Consider the following 25,939-nt stretch of genomic DNA (forward strand, 5'->3'; position numbering starts at 1 on the left):
ATAGACCAAACAAGGACTAGAGTGACTGACTCAAAATATGTCAGCTGCAAAATACATAGGATGTCAAATAATAATAATAATAATAATAATAATAATAACACTAAACAATTCAAGGCAATATTCTCATAAGCCAAGTCGGTAAACAACACACCAAAGGCTGATGTCTAATATTGTAAACAAATTTTACTAGAATTTCCAATAGGTATCTTTCTACTAAAATCAAATCGCACAGCTCCCTCAATGCCAAGTGGCATTGTTGGGTGTCCATCTCCAGAAACCACTTCCTTTTTTAAGAGCTGGAGGATGACTCCAAGGGAGGCTGCTTCTCTGAAGGTTAGCGGGGGCTGTGGCTGAGAGGAGCTTGCCGTGGTGCTGCCTGGATTCCCCACCCTCCACCGGTGCGCTAAGGGGGCACTGCGGCTTTAAACCCCGAAGGTTCCGTCGTTACCCCGGGAGACAGATGCTCAACTGCAGCTCGTGCTCCCGGACCGCCCGCCCGCAAACATGCGCCCCCAGCGCAGCGTGCTGGAGCCCTGGAAAGGCAGCCCGAAGGAGCCCGATGAGGCCTCGATCGAGGAAGAAGAGGTGCTGGAGGAAGAGGAGGAAGAGGAGGCGGAGGGGGCACAGGGAAAGGAGGAGGTGGCGAGTCCTCAACAGGACAATCCCGACCAGTTGCGCCCGTCGTTGGACGATGATGAACTCTGGAAGGCCATAGACACCGGTGAAGCCCTTTCCGACAACGAAGAAGACTTAGAATTTCGTCCTCGACTAACTAGCGTAGTCACCCCCAGCCTGAGCGCCACGCCCACGTCCAGCCATCTATCCAGCCCCACGTGGAGCGTGGAGGAGCCGCAACAGCCCAGCGAGAGCTCTTCTCCTGCCAGCAGCAGCGCCTCGTCCCAGTCCCATAGAAGTAGCTTTGGGTTGCTCTTGGGGACGGGGGCTGACCTGGGGACGACCTATGCACCCCTCCCTCTGCTGCCCACTGCAGACACTATCAAGTCTTGACTGAAGGCCGGGATGGCTCCTAGTGTAGGATATAGAGGAATCGCTTAGTAAAAGGTTGAAGATGGGTCTCTCACTCCCCGGACAGGGTTGCCTGAAGGGTACCGAGCAACTTACCGAGTTCTGTAGTAACACACAGCTTTCTCCTGTGCCTTGAACTTCCTTGCTGGCCCCGCTAGATCTCTGTCTTACAGAAAAAGAAAAGCACTCCTCAAACTCTCACAGTTCGCATTTTCCTGGGGGTTTGTCTTTACAGTTGGAGAAAGAGTGGTGTCCTTGCGTAGTCTAGGATGCGTTGTTTACCACCATCCCTGGCCTCTTCTACCCCTGGTTATGTGCTTGTAAATACACGCGGGCGCATCTGCACACAAAGTCATGCACGCAATCCCTGTGACAACCAGACTGTTTCATCCCTCACCAAATGTTCCCTGGGGACAAAATTTCCCTTCAAGAACCCGTGGCATGGAATGGCTAAATAATTAAATGTTTCATTCAACAGGTTATCCTAAAATATTTCAAACATTTAAGAAAGACATGTCTGAAGTAACTGTAGATAGGTAAGAAAATGTTTTCAATTGTCATATGTTTTTAAGCAGATAGATTGGTTTTAGATTGGTTACGAATAGCGCAAGTCACTTACAACGTACTTCTTCAAAGAGTTTGGTTGTTTTTGCTTTTGGTTTTTTTTTTTCCCAAGCATGCTAGTACATGCTGTAATCCCAACATTCCAGAGTCTGAGGCAACCCACTCCCGCTTACACAGCATAAAACAAGAAACTTAACAAACAACTCCTACATTAGTAGTCACTTTGTAAGAGAGAAAGATGAGGTTGCTGGCTTCATCTTATTGCCCAGCTATAAGTATGAAGTGTCTGCTTATCAATGCATAGTAAGGATAGACCACGTAGACAATACTATAAGTGCTGAGCTGGAAGATGGTTCAACAGTTAAGGGAGTGTACTGAGTTGGGTTTCCAGCACCCACTCGGGGGTGTTCCACAAAGGCCTGCAACACTGGCTCCAGGCTCCAGCACCTCTGGTCTCAAGAGGCACCTGCACTCACGTGCACATTCCACCACCCTCCTAACACACACACACACACACACAGAGAGAGAGAGAGAGAGAGACAGACAGACAGACAGACAGACAGAGAATGCTTGTCATTTTTATCCATTTAATTCAAATTTCTAATGCAATGTGTGGTTTAAAAAAATTAGAGTATACAAACAAATAAAATTGAAAATCTCCACATCATCTCTTCCCTGAGCCACCAGACAGAGTTAACATAATTTTGGTAGTCTTGGTTTTCCTTCTATTACATGTGTGGAGGGGCATGTGTGTGCACACATGGGGGGGGTACATGTGTCTATGTTAGTGCACAGCCCAGCGATCACCTAAGGCATCGTCTTGAGGGGCTGCCCACCTTTCTCCTTTGAGATAATGCCTCTCATTGTTAGATTAACTGGTCAAACCCCAGGGACCCACTGGTCTTTGCGTCCCTGTTGCTAGGGTTACAGATGTTAACTGCCATGACCAGCTTTTTTACATGTGTTCTGGGAGAGGAAATCACAGCCTTGTGTAGGTCAGGCAAGTCTTTTACCAATTAAGTTACCTCTCCACCCTTTCAATTACAATTTTAAAGAACATTTTCACTTGATTTATCAAATTCTGACCTAAGTATTTATTTCCTCTCCAGCTATTCATTTGTTGCTTTTGTTTGGTTTTTGGTACATATATTAGTTTTAATTTTCTAGGATTTAGAACTGTAAAGAACTTAAACCTCTACTTTTTGATTTATCAGCATTAGTGTTAGCTTATAAAATTAACTCTAGATCCACTACTGCTTTCTTCTATCTCTTCTAGGTTTCTTATTAACAAATTACACAGAGACACACACAGAGAGAAGCAAATCACATTATCTACAAATTCCTATGAAATTGTATTACTTTGCAATTTTATAATATATATAATATATATTTAATAATATATGCATTGTTTTGTTAGTTACAGTTTGAGAAAATTGAAAAAAAAATCCTCAGTTGCATGTTAAGAATCCAGTATATTGGATCCATGGACAAGAATATAAAATCCAATGTTGCCGAGAAACTAAGCTTTCCCACTGAGTTGTGTTCAGTTGCCTTCACTTTTTCTGGGCTGTCTCGTGGCCACATTTTCTTAACTCCCAGTTTTCCTTCCTTTCTTTTGGCTGAGGAAAATCTTTGGGTGATATTTTTCATGTAGTTCTCATGAGTACTCAAGTTCCTAAGCTGTTCCCTGCCTGCAAACGTCTCCATTTTGCAATCAGGCTTTATCAGTAATACAACCTAGCATGTATCTCAAAGCATTGCCCTACGGAGATCTGAGGACATTGCCTCGTCGGCTCCCAGGACCCAGGGTGGGTGATCAGTCTGCTTTAAACCCTTCTCATCCTCACCCCTGCCCTTCGTCTCTCCCCTTCTCATCCTTACCCCTGCCCTTTGTCTCTCCTCATCCTCACCCCTGCCCTTCATCTCTCTCCTCTTCTCATCCTCACTCCTGTCCTTGGTCTCTCCCCCTTCTCATCCTCACCCCTGCCCTTTGTCTCTCCCCTTCTCATCCTTACCCCTGCCCTTTGTCTCTCCCCCTTCTCATCCTCACCCCTGCCTGTGGTGCACCACGCCCATCTGCACTCTGTGGGCTACCACACAGTTTGTGAACTGGGCAAGGGGCTGGAGATTGAAACACACAAAGACACACACACACACAGAGAGAGAGAGAGAGAGAGAGAGAGAGAGAGAGAGAGAGAGAGAGAGAGACAGAGACAGAGACAGAGACAGAGAGACAGAGACATAGGTCATCCTTGTTGCCAAAATGCCCCCAAATGCCCCCTTTATTGTGTCCAGGGAAAGCTTATATGGGGATCCTTAACTGATAGCCACGCCCTAGCCAAACCCACCAGAAACCACTCTCCTGCCATCAGGAACTCCTGAGGGTCTTGTGCTCAGAGCAGCTGCAAGCATAACACATTGTTTACAAGAAATTCAGGATCTGGGGGTTCACAGCTCCCAAAATCTGCCCTTCATCTTTCTCCATTCTCATCCTCACCCCTGCCTTTTTCTCTTACCCTCTCATCCTCACCCCTGCCCTTCATCTCTCACCCTTCAAGCTTGTTGAAACAGTAGCTATGTTCTCTGCCCTGTTTCTTATCCTGGAGGAAAACTGCCCAGGCAATATGATCACTTTTCAACAACAATAACAACAAACTGTTCTTTACCCTGCTTTAGAAATAAAACTGCTGAAGGCCCCAGTGATTAAAAGCACTTTCTGCTCTTGCAGAGGACCCAAGTTCAGTTCCCAGTACCCACATGGTCCCTAACAAACATCTGTAACTCCAGCCAGTTGCTGGTCTCCAAATGGCACCAGGCACACCCACACACGGTACACATGCATACATGCAGGCAAATCACTCATACACAAAAAAGTAAGATAATTTTTTAAATAAAAAAACTGCTGCCAGGTGCCCCAAATAAAAGGAGAGCAAGATGCCTTCCTGACTGGCTGTTCCAATCAATCATTTCTTTCTTTCTTTTTTTTTTTTTTTTTTTTTCGAGACAGGGTTTCCCTGTAGTTTCTAGAGCCTGTCCTGGAACTAGCTCTTGTAGACCAGGCTGACCTCGAACTCAGAGATCCGCCTGCCTCTGCCTCCCGAGTGCTGGGATTAAAGGCGTGCGCCACCACCGCCCGGCTGTTCCAATCATTTCTTAACTTACCACGATGATAGCCACCATTCCCTCCTTTCTATTTTTGGTTGTATGAAGATAGAAATTTCTCAGAAATTCCCTTTTGGAAAAACTTTCTCTTGTTTTAAGTTTTCATCTCCTCTGCTCTGGTCCTCCTCTCCCCTACAGTGACATATCCTTTCAAGGAGGTGAGTATTACTTACATACCAAAGAGAACATCTTTCCAGAGCCAGATGTGTAGAGTGCATTTTTCTTCAGTAAGATCTGCAGAAGGAAGGAGCTTTCTGTACCGAGCTGCCGAGTTGCCCTGGTCTTCAGCCATGTGATTCCAAGTCTGTGGGAAGCTCTTTTCCAGACAAGATTCTTGTGCCTCATAAATATTCCTAAGAAGATGTTTTTAAAACTAAACACACATACACACACAAACTCCAAGTAGTCTTTACTGAATCTGGTGAGATTTGGGGTGATTTTTTTCTTTAACACCCTAAAAATGCAACCAACATCAGTTCAACTTCCGTTTTCAATCGCCTTACTGCTACTCTCATTGCGATGGTGCACACTTTAGAAGGCAGACTGTGGTGGTTTGGGTGAGAATGCCCCGCCCCACAGGCTCACATATTAGCATGCTTAGTCATCACAGAGTAGAACTGCTTGAGAAAGTTAGAAAGATTAGGTGGTGTGGCCTTGCTGGAGTAGATGTGGCCTCGTTGAAGGAAGTGTGTCAGTGGAGATGGGCTTTGAGATTTCAAAAGTCCATGTCAGGCCCAGTCTCTGTCTGACTCTGTCTCTCATGTACCTGAAGATCAGGACGTAAAGCACTCAGCTACTGCTCAAGCCCCTCGCCTGTCAGCCTCCCACCATGATGACCGTGGACTAACCCTCTGAAACTGTAAGCAAGCCCCCAATTGGATGATCTGTAAGACTTGCCTTATTCCTAGTGTCTCTTCTCAGCAATGGGACAACAGCTAAGACACAGATGAAAGTGGCAAAACAAGCTTTGGACCAAGGGAAGAGCCTCTCTGACTCTGTGGATGTCCCTTCATCTGCATGGGCTTCCACTCCCTTGCCAGGGGAAAAGAAATACCAAGGTTTGGATTAGCTTTTGTGGAGATAATCAAAACAGCACAGGCAAAGCAGCATTCATTCCTACCCTAGATGCTCTCCACAAAGTGAATTCTGTGACCATCCTCATTTATCTTCCACCTAACAGGTCCATAAACAGTATTTGATGGAAGACTACGGAAGGCAAGGATAGTTAAGTTTAAAAAAAAAAAGTATTCATTTTTGGTAGCTATTGCATGGCGAGGGAAATACACAGTAAATGTCTGGGGATTTCCCTCTCATGTTGCCTTACTGGTAGTCCCTGCAGCTTGTCTCTCAGGAAGGTAAGATAAACAGGATTGCCTCGGAGACTTACCCGAGTGGCCTCCCCAGAGGAGTTCTTTGCCTATTCTAGGACACAGTCATTTCAGAACCGAAAAACAAACGCACGTCACTGACGCAATGTGCCAGGAAACAGAGTGTCAGGAAGGCAGGTGAAGACTCCGCTGACCCGCGGTGAACAAGCCCCGACGCTACACTGACTAATCGAAACACATGTTGTTCGATCGTTTTAGAAAACACAACCATTCGATTAAAATGCAAAGAAGCAAGGGAGGTTGAAAGGCAATGCTTGCTTGTTACCACCAGGGTCGTTTAATTACCACGCATGTTCCTTAACATCAGCACTTTTTAGAAAGCTTGTATAATTTCTTAGCACTCAGGAGGCAAAGGCAGGCAAATCTCTAAGATCGAGGGCAGCCTGGTGGTCTACAGAGCAAGTTCCATGACAGCCACGCTACCCAGAGAAGCCCTGTCTTGAAAAACAAGTCTGTAAAACTTGTGTGTGCACACACGCGTGTGTGCAGTGCATGTACGTGTGTTTGTGTGCAGGTGCAGGCAGGCCTGCACGAGCGTGTGGAGGTCAGAAGTATCTCCCTGTATCGCTTTCCACCTTGTTTTTCCTGAGGCAGCCTCACCGAAACTGGAGTTCACCACTGTGCCTAGACGCCTGTCCAACATGCCCAGCCCCGTATTAATTTTAAACTAAATAAGATACAGTATAAACTTAAACCCATGCAAATGTTTGAATGTGCACATCACTAGCACAAGCAGTAAGGATTCCACACATGTGCAGATATAGTTTTAGTAAATCCCTACAGGGAAGAGATGATGTTAGAAACCTCTGGGATCTAGAAAGAGTCAGGGGAGAGCTGGGCCTACCCAGGCTATGCTCACCCACAGCGTTTGAGCTGGGCCTACAGGGGTTATGCTCACCTACAGCAATCTCTTTCTTAACCCTCACACCTCTTGTGAAAGAAATGCCAGGCACTCTCCTGCCGCTCTCTATGAGTCTGTAATCCTCACTTCCTCAGAAAATGTTTAGCACGCACCACAAGCCCCCAGGAGCTACAGGGTCACATCCCGTATGATGGATGAAAGGGCCACATCTTTCCCGCTCTCTGCCGTTGCTGGTAATCAGAGACAACCAATATACACTATGGTTGACATGGCATGGGGCTTCTCGTTTACCACTTAACTTCACGGGCCTGCACTCTCTTCAGAACCCCACCATGCTGTCTGTCTATGGCATTAAGTAATTCCTAATAAAACTCTTACCCAGAAGGTCAGTCCTCTCGCTGCCTCTCACGGACCTCAAATCTGAGGACTCTCAGGAAGGAAGGCTTTCCAGGGCATTGATTTGATTCACAAGTCACGTTTAACTTTACTGAAAATATAGGAACGGAAGAAAATATTTCAAAGGAAACATCAGAACTTTCTACGGGAATACGTCATTCAGCTGAAAATCTACGATAGAGAGTAGATTTGCTAACAACCATATGATTGAACTAACATTGTGATTTAAATTTCAGAGCTATGTACCCAAGTTTGTATGAAAGAGTTCCGATATCAGTACAAACAGAAGAAAGTTGGCTTCAACAAATTTCTAAGAAGGAACCAAGTGAGTATTTTGATTCCTTAGCTGTTGCTGGGTGGGGGTTGGCGGTTGGATTGCAAATTGGACAATCAACCAGTGTGGAAGGGCAGCAGGGCTGACGCTGAAGCCAGGCAGTGTAAATAAACTGGGCAAATCTGTGAATCTCATCAAGCCTCAGTCACCTTATCTCTCAGCAAAATTAGTGAGACAAAAGTGCTGATCATCAAAATGAGACTAGATAATTAAAATCATTGGTACACAGTAGAGTTGATAAATGGCAGTGTTTGTATTCATCAAGAAATAACCTGCCATTAAGACAAGCATGGTGGCATTTACCTTTAGTTGGAGTATTCAGAAAGTATAGGCAAGCAGAGCTTTGTGAGTTCAAGGCCAGCCTGGTTTACATAGTGAGTTCTAGGACAGCCAGAGATATGCACTGAAACCCTGTCTTGAAAGAGAAAGAGAGAGACCCATTATAATTTTGTTATATATCCTTCTGTTTATTATACAAAGTACATATTCACTCTTTTAAAAACTTACCAAACCATCAATAAAAAATATTAAAGCTATGGCTTAGGATATAGAGAGACCATGGAACAGTGCCAATCTAGAATGCAAAAGACCATGGGTTCAACCCCCAGCACTATAAGAAAAAAAATTCAACATTTAACGTACCTTACATAAATCTTTAGAAGAAATTATGGTGAGGAGAGAGATGGCTTCAGTTTACAGGTTTTACAGTTCATTGTTTGAGGAGGTCAGAGAAGGAACTCAAGCAGAAACATAGAGGGGAAACCATGGAGGAATGCTACTTGCTGGCCCATGCTTAGCTAGCTTTCTTATCATAAGCCAGGACAGCCTGACCAGGGAATGGAGCCACCCACAGTGGCTGACCCTTCTATCTCAATTAACAATCAAGACAACCCCCTATAGACATGCTGAGGTGGGTGAATGAGGATGCCCCCCCCATAGGCTCATATATTTGAATCCTTGGTTCCCCGTTGGTGGAACTGTTTGGAAAGGATTAGGAGGTATGGCCTTGTTGGAGGAGGTGTGTCACTGGAGATGGGGCTCAATGGTTTCAAGAACTCCTACCATTTCCAGTGAGGTGTCTGCCTCCTGATTCAGATAAGGATGGAAACTCTCAGCTAATGTTCTAGCTCCATGCCTGCCTGCCTGCTTCTATGCTCCCGGCCATGATGACCATGGACCCGGTTTCTGAAACTGTAAGCCAACAATAAATTCTTTCTTCTATACATTGCCTGGAACATGATGTCTTAGCACAGCAATAAAAAAGTAAGACACGTGCCCACTGGTGAATCTGGCCCATTCAGTCCCTCCAATTGATAGTCCTTTCTCAGGCAACTCTAGGCTTGTTAAGTTTGTAGTTAAAGCTAACTAGGATACCAACAAAGTGGCACTGGTGTGTGAAAAGTTGTGTATCATTAGCTTCCTAAAGAGCTGACCCCCATGTGTGTCTCCATTCAATTACTATTTAGGAAAAGGGGGGGACATTTGAAAATGAAACAAACATAGGCACTTATTTTTCTATTATATTTTTTCTTCCTATTTAACTTGTTTCTCCTTTTTCAAGATTGATGATAAGTCCATATATACTTTCTGTTTTATTCTATTTTTAGAAAAAGTACCACCCCTAGAAACAAAAACAGTGCAACCAGAAACACCGGCTTCTAAGCTCAGAGGTAAATAGATGTTTGCTTCCATCTTCCTTTGCTGGAAAAGACAGATTACCAGTAAGGAACCAGCCTGACTGACTCCATGTTGAGAATGTAGACAGGCAGGCAGGGCAGGTGAAGGGCTTAGGCTGTGTGTGTGCATGAGTGTGTGCACGTGTGTGTGCACATGTGTGCACATATATACTTATTTGTGTTTGAGTATGCAGGGTTATGAGGTCAGGATGGGCGAGGATCTCTAGGCTAGAGGACAACAGAACACACAGCACAACAGCTGCAATTTCTCACCTGAACCTATCCTTTCTCTTCAGGAACGTGGGTAATTAATCCTGAAGAGCCGAAACTCAGTATTTTATGTGAGACGGAGGTGAGAGCTATTTATCACAATAACCAATCACTGTTCTTGTTGTAAGGCGACTTATTCGATCTTTAATTTTTTTCCTCTCTTCTTAATATTTAGTATCATGAAGATTTTGTAAAATTCTTTGAATCTACTCTAAGAACATTACCCAACATTGGGCTACCGCCCATGCTGTCATTTAGAAAAGATCTTCCCTATCTGGACTTTAGCATCAAGGTAACTTCAGTTCATATGTTTTATTATTTCTGTAAAGGACTGCATGGGACCACACAGTGATTTGTACAATGAATGAGAACAGACCTTTAAAGAATCAAAGCAAAGGGTTTTTTTACTTGGAAAAGCACACGGTGGTTTCCTAAGTCTTAATAACAGAGTGCTGGAAAACAGAAGAACCTCTGCACTATGGCTCCAGAGGTTCGAAGTCTGGATCCGGGTATCAACAGGGTCACCTCTGTAATAAGACTCTCTCTTTAAGGACTGGAGGGCAATGTGTGGCCATCGTTGGCTGGTAGTTGCACCCTGCCAGTCTCTGCCCCAGTTGTCACTGGTTTTTTGTTGGGTCCCTAGGTCCAAAGGTCTTTCTCTACTGACAACACCAATAATACTAGATTAAGGCCTGCTCTAATAATCTCATCCTAACTTGGTGTCCTTCATGAAGACCAAATAGAGTCACATTACCAGGTACCAGAAGTTTAGACATTCAACATTTCATCCAAGAAGACACAATTCAAGCAACGACAGTGGTCACAAAGCAAACACAGGTGAACCTTTGACATGTTCAATGACATTAAGGGACCAGTTACTGATTGTGTTCGAAAAGCTAGACAAAGGTTTCATTGGTGACTCCAGTGAGCCAGGGCACCACCTTCCACTCCTGTGTGGTGATGGAATGGCTGGTAAAATGGTCATCCCCAAACCTAGATAGATGACCTTGTGAAGGGAATGCACATTCCCAGATCCAAATCCTCAAGACGACTTCTTCTGGGATATGCCAGGTGGTGTTTTGTGCGTGGGTAAGGAGGCTCCAGCTGCGCCCCAGGATCACAGCTCATGTGTAGGACCAATGAGACCCTGCGTGAGTGCACTGATATGCAGCTCATTGCGATTGTGCACAGCAGCTGAACCGCGTGGTACTAATAAAGGGCAACGCGTTAAACATCACACAACTTATCACCAACAGCTATTGGCTGAGCTGTTCACCCAGGTCTGCAAACTAGACTCTTTGGACTGCAATTTTTACCTGAACCGAATGCTTTGATTCCTCTGAGCCAGAAGGGCTTCTATCCAGAGAAGTCTCTGGAGGTAGTGGGGTTATAGTCTTCCTCCGACTCGCAGAGACGGACTTGACCATAAAAAAAGGCCTTGTGGCTTCTTCTCCAGGGAGATGTGCTGACCTAGACAAGGCTGGCTCCTCTGGCTCTGGAGGCAGACACTGCAGGTAGCATTACCATGAGTTGCGTTCAGGAGCGGTGGTAGCTGGCCTGTCTAACCCTCCTCTCCCCACACTCTTCCTGTGAAGATTCCACCGCCACCCGCGGTCTTCCAAGGGATCTCTGTCTTGCTTCATCTCAGGTGGAGGGGGGAAAGAATCAAGAGCCAAAGGATGTACCACCAAGTCTCTTCACTTCAGGGTGGCCCCGCATTTCCCACCAGCACCTCTCCGTTGCGCGGCTTTGCCCACTCGGCACTCTGTTGTTGAGAGGGCGTCGAGCCTGCTGTGGGACGGTTTCAAATGCCTACAGATACAGATGCCTTTACTCGAGTGCCCAATCCCCAGCGGCACCAGCTAAGACCATCACCTTGATAACTGGGTACTTTGCCCGTCTCAGAGGACAGCTTAGACGGCAACTACAGATGTGCCAGGGCTGTTTATGATCTGGAAGGCACCTCTGAGTCTTTCCCTAGTGGATTTTTCTGAGGCACAGCTACTCACCTGCCTAGGATCCCCTGCAATCGTAGGTGTATTGAATTACCAACATGGCCTCAGTTCAGGAACCCCTCAGAAGAGAATTACCCGAGCCACCTTGATTTCTGTTTTGTTTCTCTTCCTGGATTGCCCCATGGAGTTCAGAACCCCAATCAGGGATCCCCCTGAAGGAAAGACTCTGGTTGACTGTAGAAAGTTGGCAATTGTATGCGGTCAATTTGAGCTCTACCACACAAGCAGTACCAGAGAACAGCATTCTAAACACATCTCAGGTTGCTTCTTCCTTTCTAGCCCTTGAGCGGAAGTGATGCCACTCACTAGACTACACGGACCTTGCTAGCTTGATCCCTTCAGCTACAAAACCTCAGACCCTTAAAAGGTTCCCATCAGGTATTTCTGTGACAAGTGTTCTCAGATAAATCAGCCCATCCCCCACTGCCTCTGTTGCCCTGCTAGATAGTCACTGCCCACAAAGCTACTCCAGCTCCCCCTAGGTCTTCTGGGCCCCGGGGCACTTCTTCACTTCCTTTCTCTTTCTCCCCCCTTTCTCTGAAGGATGAAGAAGACCTAGTCCTCAAGTGTGAATTCTGTGGAAGTGTTCTACGATCGCTCCTTTCCGATGTGGACATTTGCTCTGACAACACTCACACTGAGCCCCAGAAACGTGTAAGTTAGTTCTAAATAAGGTTTGAGCAAGGAACTGTAACGCATGTAGTATTTTCCCCTGCTTCTTTCCCTTATGTGATTTTTCTTAAGGCCTGTGTGTTACCTGTCAATGGGGATGCCAATCACAACCATCACATTCACTAGGACAGATATCATTTAAAAGACCGGGAGGAATGTGTTGACAAAGCTGGGAAGAAGCTGACTTGATGGCTAGTCTGGTGTTGGGGCACACACACGTCATCCCGGAACTGTCGGGGTCTCCAGCCTGGTGTTGGGGCACACACACATCATCCCGGAACTGTCAGGGTCTCCAGCCTGGTGTTGGGGCACACACACGTCATCCCGGAACTGTCAGGGTCTCCAGCCTAGTGTTGGGGCATACACACGTCATTCCGGAACTGTCGGGGACCAGCCTAGTGTTGGGGCATACACACGTCATCCCGGAACTGTCGGGGACCAGCCTAGTGTTGGGGCATACACACGTCATCCCGGAACTGTCAGGGTCTCCAGCCTAGTGTTGGGGCATACACACGTCATCCCGGAACTGTCGGGGACCAGCCTAGTGTTGGGGCATACACACGTCATCCCAGAACTGTCAGGGTCTCCAGCCTGGTGTTGGGGCACACACACGTCATCCCGGAACTGTCAGGGTCTCCAGCCTGGTGTTGGGGCACACACACGTCATCCCGGAACTGTCAGGGGGACCAGCCTGGTGTTGGGGCACACACACGTCATCCCGGAACTGTCAGGGTCTCCAGCCTGGTGTTGGGGCACACACACGTCATCCCGGAACTGTCAGGGTCTCCAGCCTGGTGTTGGGGCACACACACGTCATCCAGGAACTGTCAGGGTCTCCAGCCTGGTGTTGGGGCACACACACGTCATCCAGGAACTGTCAGGGTCTCCAGCCTGGTGTTGGGGCACACACATGATCCTCTTCACCTCTTTCTTACCCATAACCAGATAATAGGGTCATACCCTCTTTGTCTTTCAGGCTTTCTGTTGTCTTCAGTTACAAAATCTTCTTGATTATATCAACGAGGAAATGCTAAACATCCAAAGTACTAAAACGGACTTAATCAGTATTCATCCTCATGCAGCCCATGGCAGTGATGCCGATAGACTCAAGGCAAAGGAAAAAGCTATACAGAGGTAATGCAGGGTCCTGGTAATGAGCCAGACAGGAAACACTAACCGAGGAGCATCTCATAAAATGAACCTTGGTCTCTCAAAATACATAGTTATGAGGATATGTTTCATATAAAGAAATAGAAAGCAAACTCATTATAATTTTCCTAGTGGATGTCATGAGATTCAAAAGTTCCAAGAAGAACCTCAGTTCTAGAATGATTCCCTTGTGTACACAAGGCCCTGAATTGAATCCCTAGCACCACATACACAGACACTAAATGATGATGATGATGATGTTGATGATGATGATGATGATGTTGATGATGATGATGATGGTTATGATGATGCTGATGCTGATGATAGTAGAGATGGAACCTAGTGAGCTCAATGGCTTACAGTAGAAATTGTCAATTATGAATTATCAGGGCAATTCAAAATTCCTATGCTCGAGAAATTTGCCCCATAAGCCCATTCACATGCTCTGATGACATAAACTGGATTTGCAAGTGATAACAGATTAAAATAGCAAAGGATGGTACTTGAGCAGCTGAAATTTGTAGTACACTATTCCTGCTTTCAACCACAATTCCGATTTATGCTTGATGGTTTTGATTTTGTAGAAAACAAGAACGTCAAATGGCTAGACACTTCGCAATAGTCTCCCATGAACAGAGCAACCCATTAACTGAAGATGGTAAGAGTGTTGTCGGGGATGTTGAGACGAGGCATAAAATCAGCACACGTTACAGCAATACTGAGAGTGTTCATTTGAAAGCGTCATAGAGTCTGTGTCTGTGGCTGAAATGGGTCAAGACACCAGGGGTTTAGGCTCTCTGGCTTTAGAGTTCTGAGTCTCGGTCTCATCGTTATTGATGAAGTGAACCAGGAACATCCCCGAAGCACTGCCTAGACAGTGACTGAGCTTTGTCAAGCTTCTGTCTCTGGTGTTAGGAAGCGCACGTTCCACATTCCTCTCTCTTCTCAAATGTGGATGTGGAAAGCCTGTTAAAAGACATTTGAATGCTTTCTTCTTGTACTCGCCAGGGTTAGTCAGTGTGGGTACAGAACAGGAGCAGTTGAAGGTCTGAGTTTTGCGTCAAAAAAATCATACATTAGTATTTAGAAGAAATAACTTAAATTTCTCAGCCAGCAACAAGCTCCTTCTGTTAATGAAGAGGTACTTAGAGTACTCAGTTCAGTTTGTATTTTTGTAACTAAATATCTAATATTAGAGGGGGGTTCTTGAAATTCACTGTTTCTTATTGAAATGAAACTAAAGGCCACCAGGCATGGGGACACACACCTTTAATTCCAGCACTCTGGTCAGGCTCTGGGGGTTTGAGATCAGCTTTGTCTACTTAGTGAGTTCCAAGCAGTTAGAGCTATATAGTTCAAATCCTGTCCCCAAAAAAAGGAAAGAAAAAAAGAAAGGAAGGAGTGAGGGGTAGAGGGAGGAAGGAAAGAAGAGAGGGAGGAAGGGAGGGAGGAAGGGAGGGAGGAAGGGAGGGAGGGAGGGAGGGAGGGAGGGAGGGAGGGAGGGAAGGCGGGCGGGCGGAAGGGATGGCAAGCGTGCAAGGAGGGAGAGAAGGAGAGAGGGAAGGAGGAAGGGAGGGACTAAAAGCCTAGAAATTCCTCATAATGAAAACTCTCTCAGAGGAATTTTCATTTTCTATTTAATAGAAAATTTTGATCATGTTTAAATCAAAGAACCTCTTCCTAATTTAAATTTAATAAAAATTCCTATTTTTCTTCCATTAAAAAGGTGTGATAAATCGATGCATTTGCCGCAGGGCTTGAATTTTATTATAAAGTTTTTTTTTAAGGCAAAGCATGTATGTGCTTTCCTGCGGCTTTCTTCTCCCACAGATGCAAAGCACTTGAAGACCATTTCTTACCAGCTTTCTATGGATACGCCAGAGAAGAAGAGCGAAGAGGATGCAGATGATATCCTGATGGGCAACATCTCCATCACCTGCTGTGACTCCAGGAAAATGTGTGGAAAGGTAACCCTTTTTCAAATTTTGTTTTTGATTTTTTTTTTTAAAGACAATTTTGCTTAAAAACAAAAGTTCTCACGGAGCTTCACTGCATGGCCCATTGCTATCTCTCAAAAATAATTGGTACAGACTTGGGATTGCAACTGTTTCTACACGTTATGTCTTATTAATAATATTCTTAGTTAAAGCCTTTTGGCCTTAAAATGTGATAGTTGTACATGAAAGACCATCTGGAACTCTTTAAAAAAAGTTAAAAGGCAGGAGGGAACATCACCAACATCCTAACCTTACTTCCTCAGAATTGTGTTAGCCTTTGAAGTGTTCTCTGTTGGCAGTGCACCTCCACGTTCCTGTAGTTAAGGAGGAAGAATTTTAAAGGGGACACTCTTCTCCTAAATGACCCAATGCAATCTCCACCGGCTGTTGGCTTACAAAAGAGTTCCACAATAGCCCTGAATGGAGTATAACAAAGGTTTATTTATCTGGGGATAAACTCACAAAAAGAGCAACAATCCGCAGCCCTCTGCATGGGCTGGGAACTGGAACCGAATCCAGCAGCCAAGAGACCCATGCACGCTTTTCATCTGCATTTATAGTACATGAGGCCACACCCAAAATGGGCCAGTACCTTAAAGGCTATTGGCCGAAGGAGTTCCTACAACAACTGGGTTCTAAGAAGAGTGTATTTTACATACATTGAGGGAAATCTTCATACATTGATTGTAAAATTTATTTAGAAGTATAAAGAACCTAGAATTACCAAAGCACCCTGGACAAAAACCGAAGGGAGCTGGAGACCTCTGCAGAATACGGCGATTAAGCAAGGGTGATGCTGGGGGAAAGATCAGCAGAGTCACAGAACAGTCTAGACTCAAACACCAGCAAACATGCATTCATAACTGCTCAGAGCAGGGGCACTGAAGAGTAATGAAGAAAGAAAGTCTTTTTTTTTAAGATTTATTTATTTATTATGTATACAACAACATTCCTTCCATGTATGCTTGCTTGCCAGAAGAGGGCACCAGATCTCATTATAGGTGGCTGTGAGCCACCATTTGGTTGCTGGGAATTGAACTCAGGACCTCTGGAAGAGCAGTCAGTGCTCTTAACCTCTGAGCCATCTCTCCAGCCCCCGAAAGAAAGTCTTTTTAATGTCTAGTTCTGGGTCAGGTTGGACTGGGCGGCCATATTCTTTATTAGTGTAATTGTAAAGACCACCTCACACCATATGTAGAAACCAATTTTGGAGGAGATTCAATCCCAAAACACAACATACAAAACTATAAAGATTTTCTTTTCTCTTTTCTTCTCTTCTCTTCTCTTCTCTTCTTTCTTTCTTTCTTTTCTTTCTTTTTTTTTTTTTTTTGTTTCTCTGTTTAACAGCTCCAGCTGTCCTCGAACTTGCTTTGTAGACCAGGCTGGCCTGAAACTCACAGAGATCCCCCTGCTTCTGCCTCCTGAGTGCTGGGATTAAAGGTGTGCACCACCCCTGCCTGGCTTCTTTTCATTTTTTCAAATGTATACTATTGGAGGATATGTATGCAGCGTATTTTCATCCTATTTCATACATACATTCAGTGTATTCCAATTATATTCATCTCCAGCTTTCTTCTTCCTAACTCTCTCCAGATTCAATTCTTGTTCCCCTCCAACCCCTCCCCACATCATGTCTCTTTTATTTTATAACTCAGTCCAATTTGTGCTGCACAATGTATTTTGTTAACATCATAGAACAGACTTATCCCTTAAAGCAGTATTTGCCAAGGACTTGATGAATTAAAATTAAGATTTTGAAAAACAAACCCAAAAATGAAGAATCATTTAATTACATGTGGCATATAAAGAAAGGTCTTATGCCCTAAATTTATGAAGAATTTTTAAAAATCAAGATGAAAAAGTTACGGTGTAGCAGTGCACACCTTTAATCCCAGTGGCAGGAGGCAGAGGTAGGCAGATCTCTGTGAGTTCAAGATCAGCCTGGTCTACATAGCGAGTTCCAAGTCAGCCAGGGCTATATAGTAAGACCCTTTGTCAGAAACAAAACAAAGATACACAAAAGTGGATCCTACAGAACAGTGAGCCTTTTGCCAAACCTCAAACAGAAACTTTTCACGAGAGAAAATGCAAATGACGAAAATCGTACGAAATCCTGTTCAACTTCCTTCATCACCCGAGAAATGAAAATTCATCCCACACTAACAGCACTGGCAACAGTATAAACTCTGATAGTGCTGAGCTTTGGGGAGCGGACCAAACAGCAGCCGACCAGCATTTGCTGTGACATGGGATGTGACCCAGAACTATAAAGTCATCTCGGTGGAGCCATACCCGACAGGAACTTAATATCAGCATGCAGGCATGCGTAAGAATGTTCTAGCTATCTGGGCTTCTAGCAGTCAAAAGATAGAGAAACCTGGGGTCCCTCACCCACAATGAGCAGTAGACAAACAGGTGTAGAAAACCTACAGTGCAGCTGCTCAAGGAGAGGAGTCTTCCCCTGAGAAGAAAGAAGACCTGACAATTACAACAGATGATCCTAGGTATCTTAGTTAGGATCTCCACTGCTCTGAAGAGACACCATGACCACAGCAACTCTTATAAAGGAAGACATTTAATTTGGGCTGGCTTACAGTTCAGAGGGTTAGTCCGTTGTCATCATGGAGGGAAGCACAGCTACATGCGGGCAGAGATGGTGCTGGAGAGGTAGCTGAGAGTTCTACGTCCAGATCTGGAGGTAGCAGGAAGAGACTGTCACATTGGGTATAGGTTGAGCATCTGAGACCTCAAAGCCCACCCCCCAGTGATACATTTCCTCCAACAAGGCCATACCTACTCCAACAATGGCCCAGCTCCTAATAGTGCCCTATGGGCCTATGGGGGCCATTTTTATTCAAACCACCACACACCATATATAGTACATTTAAAAAGAGAAAATCTAAATGATGAACATACAGAAATACACAGAAATTATCATAAAATCACACTGTCAGATGCCTCTTGGCAGGGTGTTGATACTGGACTTGGACCACTGGGCTGTGCACACCAGGGTAGACACACTGGAGTGGGCACACTGGGCTGTTCACACTGGGGGGGAGAGCACAGTAGGAGACTACTGGAATCTCTGATTCCATTTAGGAGCTTGTGCGGTGATAGCACGGCGTTTGTTCCATAATTACTCGCTGCTGAACTAGCATCCTGTGGTGCTTGTCTGGAAGTATGCCATATTTCATAGCTTCTGGAAACGATAGCTTTTCCCCGCCCCGCCCCCCCCCCCCGACTTTTGAAGAGGCTATCATTTCCAAATGGAACAATAAGTTTTCAAAGTCAATGACAATGGTTATCCAAAAACTTAGATCATTTCACCCCAGGAATTCTTGTCCCGTTTTAGTGCAAGTCAAGATCAGGAATGCATAGAATTAAACCAAATCTTCAGTGTATCATCAGCTACGGATTCATGTTCACACCGAACTTCCATATGAAAGGGGTTAGACCTGGAGTCACAGTGGTCATCTTCCTGCTTCTTCACTGTCTCCTCACTGGCTTATTGCAGGGGAGGTAGCTGGGCAGAAAGCCTAGCATGAGCAGGGCCCTGGGTTCACTCCCCAACACAGGGGAAAAGGTGAATAAATCAGTGTAGATGGATTGTTCTTTGGGCCCCCAGCTCACAAAGAACGGCATGAAGACTTATTATTAATTTTGAAAGCTCGCCCGATAGCTTAGGCTTACCCCGTTAGCTCTTACAACTTAAAGGAACCCATTTCTATTCACCTACCTGCTACTATGTAACTAGTGGCTTTTTCCTCTCTGGCATGCCTTGCTCTGTCTCTGCAACTGGCTGGTAACCCCGCCTGTTTTCTTCCCAGAGTTCTCTGGACCCAGAAGTCCTGCCTAACCTCTTCCTGCCTAGCTAATGACCATTCAGATCTTTATTAAACTAATCAGAGGGCACCTTGGCAAAGACACATCTTCACGGTGTACGAAAAGATTACTCCAAAAAAAAAAGTAGGTCAGATTTATAAATTACTTACCCCTTTAGCCCAGCGCTTCCACAGATGGGTGAATGCCTTACAATAAGGATATGATTGCTAGCATTATGGTGTGACTGGTTTGTCTCCTTTTGTTTTTTATGGTAGTATGCATGAAAAAATTAAAACTTTCAATAGGTAAGTGATGAGAAGGGGTTTATTACGCTACACTGCAGGCGTTCAGATGACCTGTAAACTGTTGCTGCTGACCGTCCCATGTTGCTGAAGCAGGGCTAAGCACATGAAGTAAGGAAATGGTTTGCTCCATGCATGACCTCAGCAGCCAGCAGTTAATGTTGTTTGCTGTGCATGCAGGTCGTGAGGAATGAGCTCTTGGAGAAGCACTACAAGCACGGAAGCAAGTTTCTCACCTCCTTTCCAGATGGGACAACACAAATATTGTATCCTTTCTTTCCATACGTTATTGTGATAACTTTACTTCCCAAGAAGGAAAACAGGCAGGGCCTGATGGCATAGGCTTGTAGCCTCAGTTACTTGGGAGGCTGAGGTGGGGGAAGCTGAGGTGGGGGAGGTTGAAGTGGAAGAGGCTGAGGTGGGGGAGGCTGAACTGGGAGGCTGAGGTGGGAGATGAAGCGGGAAGATAGCAAGTCCATGACCTGCCTGGGCAAATTAGAGTGAACCTATCCCCAAATCAAAAATCACAAAAGAGCTGGGGAGGAGGTCTGTGACAGACCACATGTGCTAGGCCTTGGTGTTAATCCCAATAGAAATTGAAAGGAGGGAGGGAGGGCCAGACAGAAAAGACAGGACAGAAAAGAAAGAGAATGGGGGAGGGGTACAGAAAATACATACATACTCCCAGACTTCTACCATCCAGAGAAAAGCAGATGACATTTGAAATTCGCCTTCCCTTACACTGCCCTGAGTCCGTAAGTTTCCATATTAGCGATATATATCATATATTTCCCTTTGAACGGGCTCTTTTATATAATGGTTAGATAATATAAAATGCAATTGACATTGAGACGCCCCACTTTTTGTACCAGACAGTGCTGAGTCCGTGAACTCATTCAATCAGTGGGACAGCTCTCTGCCCTACCCGCCACACACTCACAGCGTACTTCCTTGAGTTCAATACCTAAGAGAAGAAATTCTAGATGAGAAATTTGAGCATTTCCAGCTCTGATATTTTTTACCCCCAAACCACAGTCAAGTCAATACACCCACGAACTAAGTCACTAGCCACTTCGCCATAGGCCACTCAGACAGCCAGGCCATAGAGTCTGGGCATAAAAGCCACCTAGAGAGTCTCTGGAGAAAAGAAAGAAACAAAAACCCTAAGAGAACTTTTCATGAACTGAGTGCTTCCTGTCATTTTCAGTCAGTGTCCCAGATGTTTAGGCAAACCCGAACGATAAACCAGGAAAATACGTTCACAGCTGCACACGACAAAGCTGGAGTTCCCGTGAGACAGAGTGGAGGTGCCAACTTTTACTTCTAACTGTTTCAGGTCGCGACTTTAATTCTTAGCTCTCTTAGAGGCTGTGGCTGATGTTTGAAATCAGTCTTGATTACCCTTGTTTCTGAAAAGCCTTTGCACACAAACCCGATTAACACCCGGACATGCTCGGCAGGCTTTCTTTTGGATGCTACTGCAAGTGGATGGTTTTCTTGATTCCGTTTTCAAATGGTCTCTGCTAAGATAAAGAAATTAAGTTGATTTTGTCTTGCAGCCTACGGTGACAGTCCCCCTGAACTCACTCACTGGTTCTAAAGTTTTGATTTGCGGTGTCCCTGAGGTTTTCTGTATACACAGAACCCTAGTATGCTTTTTACCTCCCATTCCAATCTAGACATTTTCCTTTCCTAAATTTTCCATGGGTAGGACGTTCATGTAAAATTGACTAGAAGGGGCCAGCAAGATGGTGGGTAGGTACTTTCTACCAAGCCTGATGACCTGAGTTCAATTTGCCAGGATCCACACAGTGGAGAGAGAGAGAACCCAGTCCTGCAAATTGTTCTCTAACATCTGTATGCATGCACTCTGTGGCACACACACATATACACAAATAAATAAGCAAATAAAATTGTAATATGAAGATTAAGCACAGGAAGTCGTGGGAATAGACATCTTGGTTAGGTTCTCACCTTAACAGAAAAGCATACCATGAAGTAGACTGCTAGCCTGTGGTATTTCTATGACTACCCTTTGTTAGGCTGAAGATGTTCCGATCTATTTGAGGACTACTAAGTTTTTTTTTTTTTTTTAATCAGGAAGTGGTATTGGTTTTTCAGAAGACCTTTCTGTACCTATTGAGATGGTCATGCTCTTTTTGCTTACTGTTCTACTAATGCGGTTTATTTTATTTGTTGATTTTCGATGCTGAATCACCCTTATATCTTTTGGGATAAATTTAATTTTATCATGATACACAATCCTCTTCCATATCTCTAATTCTATTTCTTACCACTTTGTTGAGGATGTTTACCTTTCATAAATATATTTTCTTCCATATAAAAGCATAAATTTCTTTTGCATTAAAACAGCGACCTTTTCAGAATGCTTCATAATTTCAAAGAGCTCCTCATAAATTAACTTTATTCCACGCATAGTCCAGGATCACTAGAAATGTCACAGGGCCTTATCTGACCTCAGCTATCCATCTGGAAATCTAGCCATTATCCAGGTGCCCAGCAAGACAAATGGCTTCACTTGTATTATCCAAGAAGACACACCCACCAACCCGGCTATCCTGGCGGTGCTCGACTCCTCTGGGAGAAGCTCCTGCTATCACCCTAATGGAAATGTCTGGTAAGTTTCTCAGCCCCTTGCTGCTATTTTGGTTTTGATTCTGTTTTCCACTCTAATTGTTTAATTGTATCTTTTCTCTTCAATGATAAGGATGGCTTTAGAAAGATTTCTCCAAGTTAGTGGTCTTTAGAAAGTAACATAGCTCAGAGACACACAACTGCTGCATTGCTTACTGTCCGAGATACATTCCCAGCTAGTGAGCTTCCTGCAGCCATGCCAGGCTCTGGGCCCACAAAGCCTGAGAATGCATTTCCATGCCAGCCTGGGATCCACAGAAGGGTGGAAGGAGGGAACTGACCGCAGGGAGTCATCCTCTGACCTCCCCACTCACTCTGTGGCTCACAGGCAACCCCCACCACACGCACCTCAGGCATACACACATCATAATATAAAGATTTAAATCTCTGTAGAAAGGTCTTGATTCCCTCTTGATTTACCAATATATACACTGTATAAGTTCATATTGTTTCATTTAATCTGAAAAAAACACTTGGGTTCTAACTTCAAACACAATTTAAGCCTTTCAGAAAGGTGTGTGTGTGTGTGTGTGTGTGTGTGTGTGTGTGTGTGTGTGTGTGTGTGTGAAGACTCTGTAGTCCTGGCCAGAATGGAATTCCCTCTACAGAGCAGGCTGGCCTTAAATTTGTCACCCTCAGCTTTCCAAGTGCTAGATTACAGATGTAAGCCACTGTAGTTTGATTTTAAATTATCGTAGTATAATCTCACTTGGGAAACTGCCAACAACTGGCAAACTTTGGACCTTGCTGACAAAGTTGGGACGCAGTGAAGTGTTTGTATTTCTAGTCCACAGCAGCAACCGATCTGCTAACACAGTGTACAACGGGAAATCTCTAGTTACCCTTCGGGATTCAATAGTCAGCCTGGGCTACATTTGGTGGAGTGTTACAATAACTGTCACCTGTAGAGACCAGATGATTTCAGGGGCCCCCAACTCTGTGAGCTGTGAATTCTTGGGTACTCTGACTGGTCCCTGCCATCCCCAAAGCCCTTTCTCTCTGCTTCTGTGAAGTAAGTCTCCTTTCTCTGTGGCCTGAAGTTCCTTGAAGGCGTATCCCGAATCTTTACCCTTACACAGCTAAATCTATGGTATAAACTCCAAGAATCATTAAAGAACTGGTTCGGAGTTCAGTCAAATGCTACTGTGTGAAATCGCCCCTTTCCGGCTCCCGTAGGGCATCCTCCTGGTTTCTCATTTCTTTTGTTGTCAGGTTAGTATCAGTGGTCAGTCAGTGCTGGAGAAACAAGAGGTAAATTCCCTTACTCCTGGGGCCCTCGTGGGCATTTCACACAGTTAGACAACACGTGCATTGTCAAATCTAGCGAACCCTCTCAGAATACAGACCTCTCCTCATGGTAGGGGTGGTTACCTCCACTGAAAACGGTGAGGGAGCATGGGAACGAGGTTGCCCAGTAGACTGTCACAGTGATGAGTGCCACAAAACCTCCGAGCAAGCGGGACTATTTGTAATGTAGTAGACATTGGCAATGCCACACGGTTGGAGAGGCCCACCTCATCTGAGCACATCTTTGCTGGAGAACTTCTCTCCATTGCTGCACACTCAGAAGTACCCCTGAGCCCCTGCTTTCCACACCCAGACCCCCAAAGCCTCGTATTAACGGCTAGTGGTACAGCCTGGTGGGAGAGCTCAAACATACATGGCCAACGCCTCGGCTTCAGCCACTAGCACCCTCTAACCCCCCAAAAAAAGAAATATAAAAGGAAGGGTATTTGGCTTTTAGCTGCGTCCGCTCTCTTGCACAAAGAGTACTCTGGGCATCCCCCAAATTTACATCCATGGTCTTGCATTTTGGCCTGATGAAAATCTAAGCATCGGTCCCATCTCTCTCAGAAACAGCTGCCCCTCTGTATCCTTTCTTTTTCCAGAGGAAACCTCCACGCATACACACACACACACACACACACACACAGCCTTTTTATATCAGTTTATCTACGTTATGCTTCTATTTGAACCCAGTACTCCAAAAAGTGAGTAGTGTCCCTTCTAAGGTTACCTAGAGACCTCACCACCCATTTACCTTGGCTAGGAAGTGGCAGGGATAATTTAGCCTTGAATTACAGAGCTACTACTTAGGGCTTTTTCGTTTGTTTTTCACACCAAGGTCTCACCCTGTCCCGCCACAGCCCTCTGTAATTGCGAGTATGAGCCACCACACGCAGCTCCCCTGTCGATGACTCTAATTTCCTTCCAGGGTCTACATCAATGTCCTGGGAGGCCAATATTCAGACCAAGCTGGCAACAGAATACGAACTTGGAACTGGTCAAGTTCCATGCCTTCCTCGTCCTTTGCTTCATTTAAACCTGTTTTTCTGGCTTTGAACCATTACATTGGAATTCGCATCTTAGAACAAGACAAGGTCTCCATTAATTTTCTAGCAATGGGCCGACAGGCAAGAATCAGCGTTGGGACCAAAGTAAAGGTAAGCACATTAGAAAACAGTTTCAGTCATTTAGATTTTAAGAGTAAACTGATTTTGCTAATCTGATTACTGATGGGATAGATGGATGCCTGCTGTGTCCACTGAGAGTTCCTGGAATTCACAATGAAGGTGCCCTGTGTTACTGAAGCACTTAAAATCCCTTTCAGTTCAGACTTAAGTCCCAGCAGCATGAGCCCAGAGCTCGCTGTGTGACGGCAGTCACCTGCCTTGGCCACTTTGTTTTATAGTTTGTGTCTTGAGGTTTCTGTTTCCTCTCTGCTATGGCAGAAAGCTCTAGGCTGGGCCAGGAAACCGATTCTAATCATGTTGGAGACACCGCTAAACTGCCCAGGTCTTTACCAAGTCCTCATTTTACCACATTCTGAGCTGCCGTGAACCTGTCCCTCCCCTGTACTGGCTGAGCCACGCTGCCTCTCTGACCATCATGGCTGCCTTCCCCACTAACAATTAACTCCGAAGGATAGAACAGGCTCTCCCCCGCGACCTTTATTCTAGTGCTTTGCCCCGACCTGATCAAAGCACAATCCATGTCGGCCATAACTCCGGGGTTAAGAAGGTAGACGTCCAATTGCAGCGTGCAGCTGTCCCTTGGTCACGCGAGGGAACTCGAGCTTCGGTTTCTCAACTATAAACTAAGGAATGAATGGTTCCTGCCTCCTCGCAGTTGCTGGGAGGCGACTGGGAAAATGTAAAATACCACGCGCAGCACCTGGCACTGGCTATGCGCTGAGCAAGCAAAGCTGACTCAGGCCTTCATTAAGCTTACCATGGCTGACGCGACAGCAGGGCAGTTCCGTTCCTTCTCCAGAGGAAAATGGTCCCACTGTCCCAACTCTAATTGGTCCTCCCCCCCCCCTCCACCCCTTGCCCGTCCTGCTCCTGGATACTCAGCTCTGCCCCTCTCTTTCTTTGCCTACAAGTGCTACAAACCAGAGGAGCTCCCAGCCCTGCGGTTCGTGAGTGGAGATGACCTGCTGCTGCTGGCCAGCTTAATAAAGATCCGGCGGCTGTTCCACAAGCTGCGAGGATGCATGACTTTCCCCTCGAGTCAGGCGTGGGAAAAAGTAAAGCAACCGACCTACCTTTCTACGCTCTCTCTAAAACTACTTGCCCTCTGCGATAATTCTGGCTTACAGAAAAGTACAATGGCAACAATTATGAAGCTAATACAAGAGAAAGAGTAA

At 45.2% G+C, this 25,939-nt stretch overlaps 1 protein-coding gene across 1 annotated transcript; it reads left to right on the plus strand.

The window, feature by feature from the left end:
- The first annotated feature begins 504 nt into the window (after positions 1-504).
- Positions 505-25,939, plus strand: Erich6 (glutamate rich 6). The gene is made up of 14 exons (XM_038347042.1): positions 505-913; positions 1,505-1,562; positions 7,635-7,723; positions 9,340-9,402; positions 9,705-9,760; positions 9,854-9,970; positions 12,237-12,347; positions 13,342-13,499; positions 14,099-14,172; positions 15,345-15,481; positions 19,816-19,901; positions 22,118-22,273; positions 24,506-24,734; positions 25,676-25,939. Exons 1-14 carry the CDS (start codon positions 505-507, stop codon positions 25,937-25,939), a joined length of 2,007 nt encoding a protein of 668 aa, XP_038202970.1.

Source organism: Arvicola amphibius, chromosome 11 (assembly GCF_903992535.2).
Source record: "Arvicola amphibius chromosome 11, mArvAmp1.2, whole genome shotgun sequence".
Classification (NCBI taxonomy): Eukaryota; Metazoa; Chordata; class Mammalia; order Rodentia; family Cricetidae; genus Arvicola; species Arvicola amphibius.

Excerpts from the sequence above, each read along its gene's own strand:
- Erich6 (XM_038347042.1), top strand. The coding sequence starts at position 505 with ATGCGCCCCCAGCGCAGCGTGCTGGAGCCCTGGAAAGGCAGCCCGAAG. Across the intron at positions 9,971-12,236 it reads ATCTGGACTTTAGCATCAAG|GATGAAGAAGACCTAGTCCT; the intron begins GTAACTTCAGTT and ends CTTTCTCTGAAG. Across the intron at positions 24,735-25,675 it reads GCGTTGGGACCAAAGTAAAG|TGCTACAAACCAGAGGAGCT; the intron begins GTAAGCACATTA and ends TTTGCCTACAAG.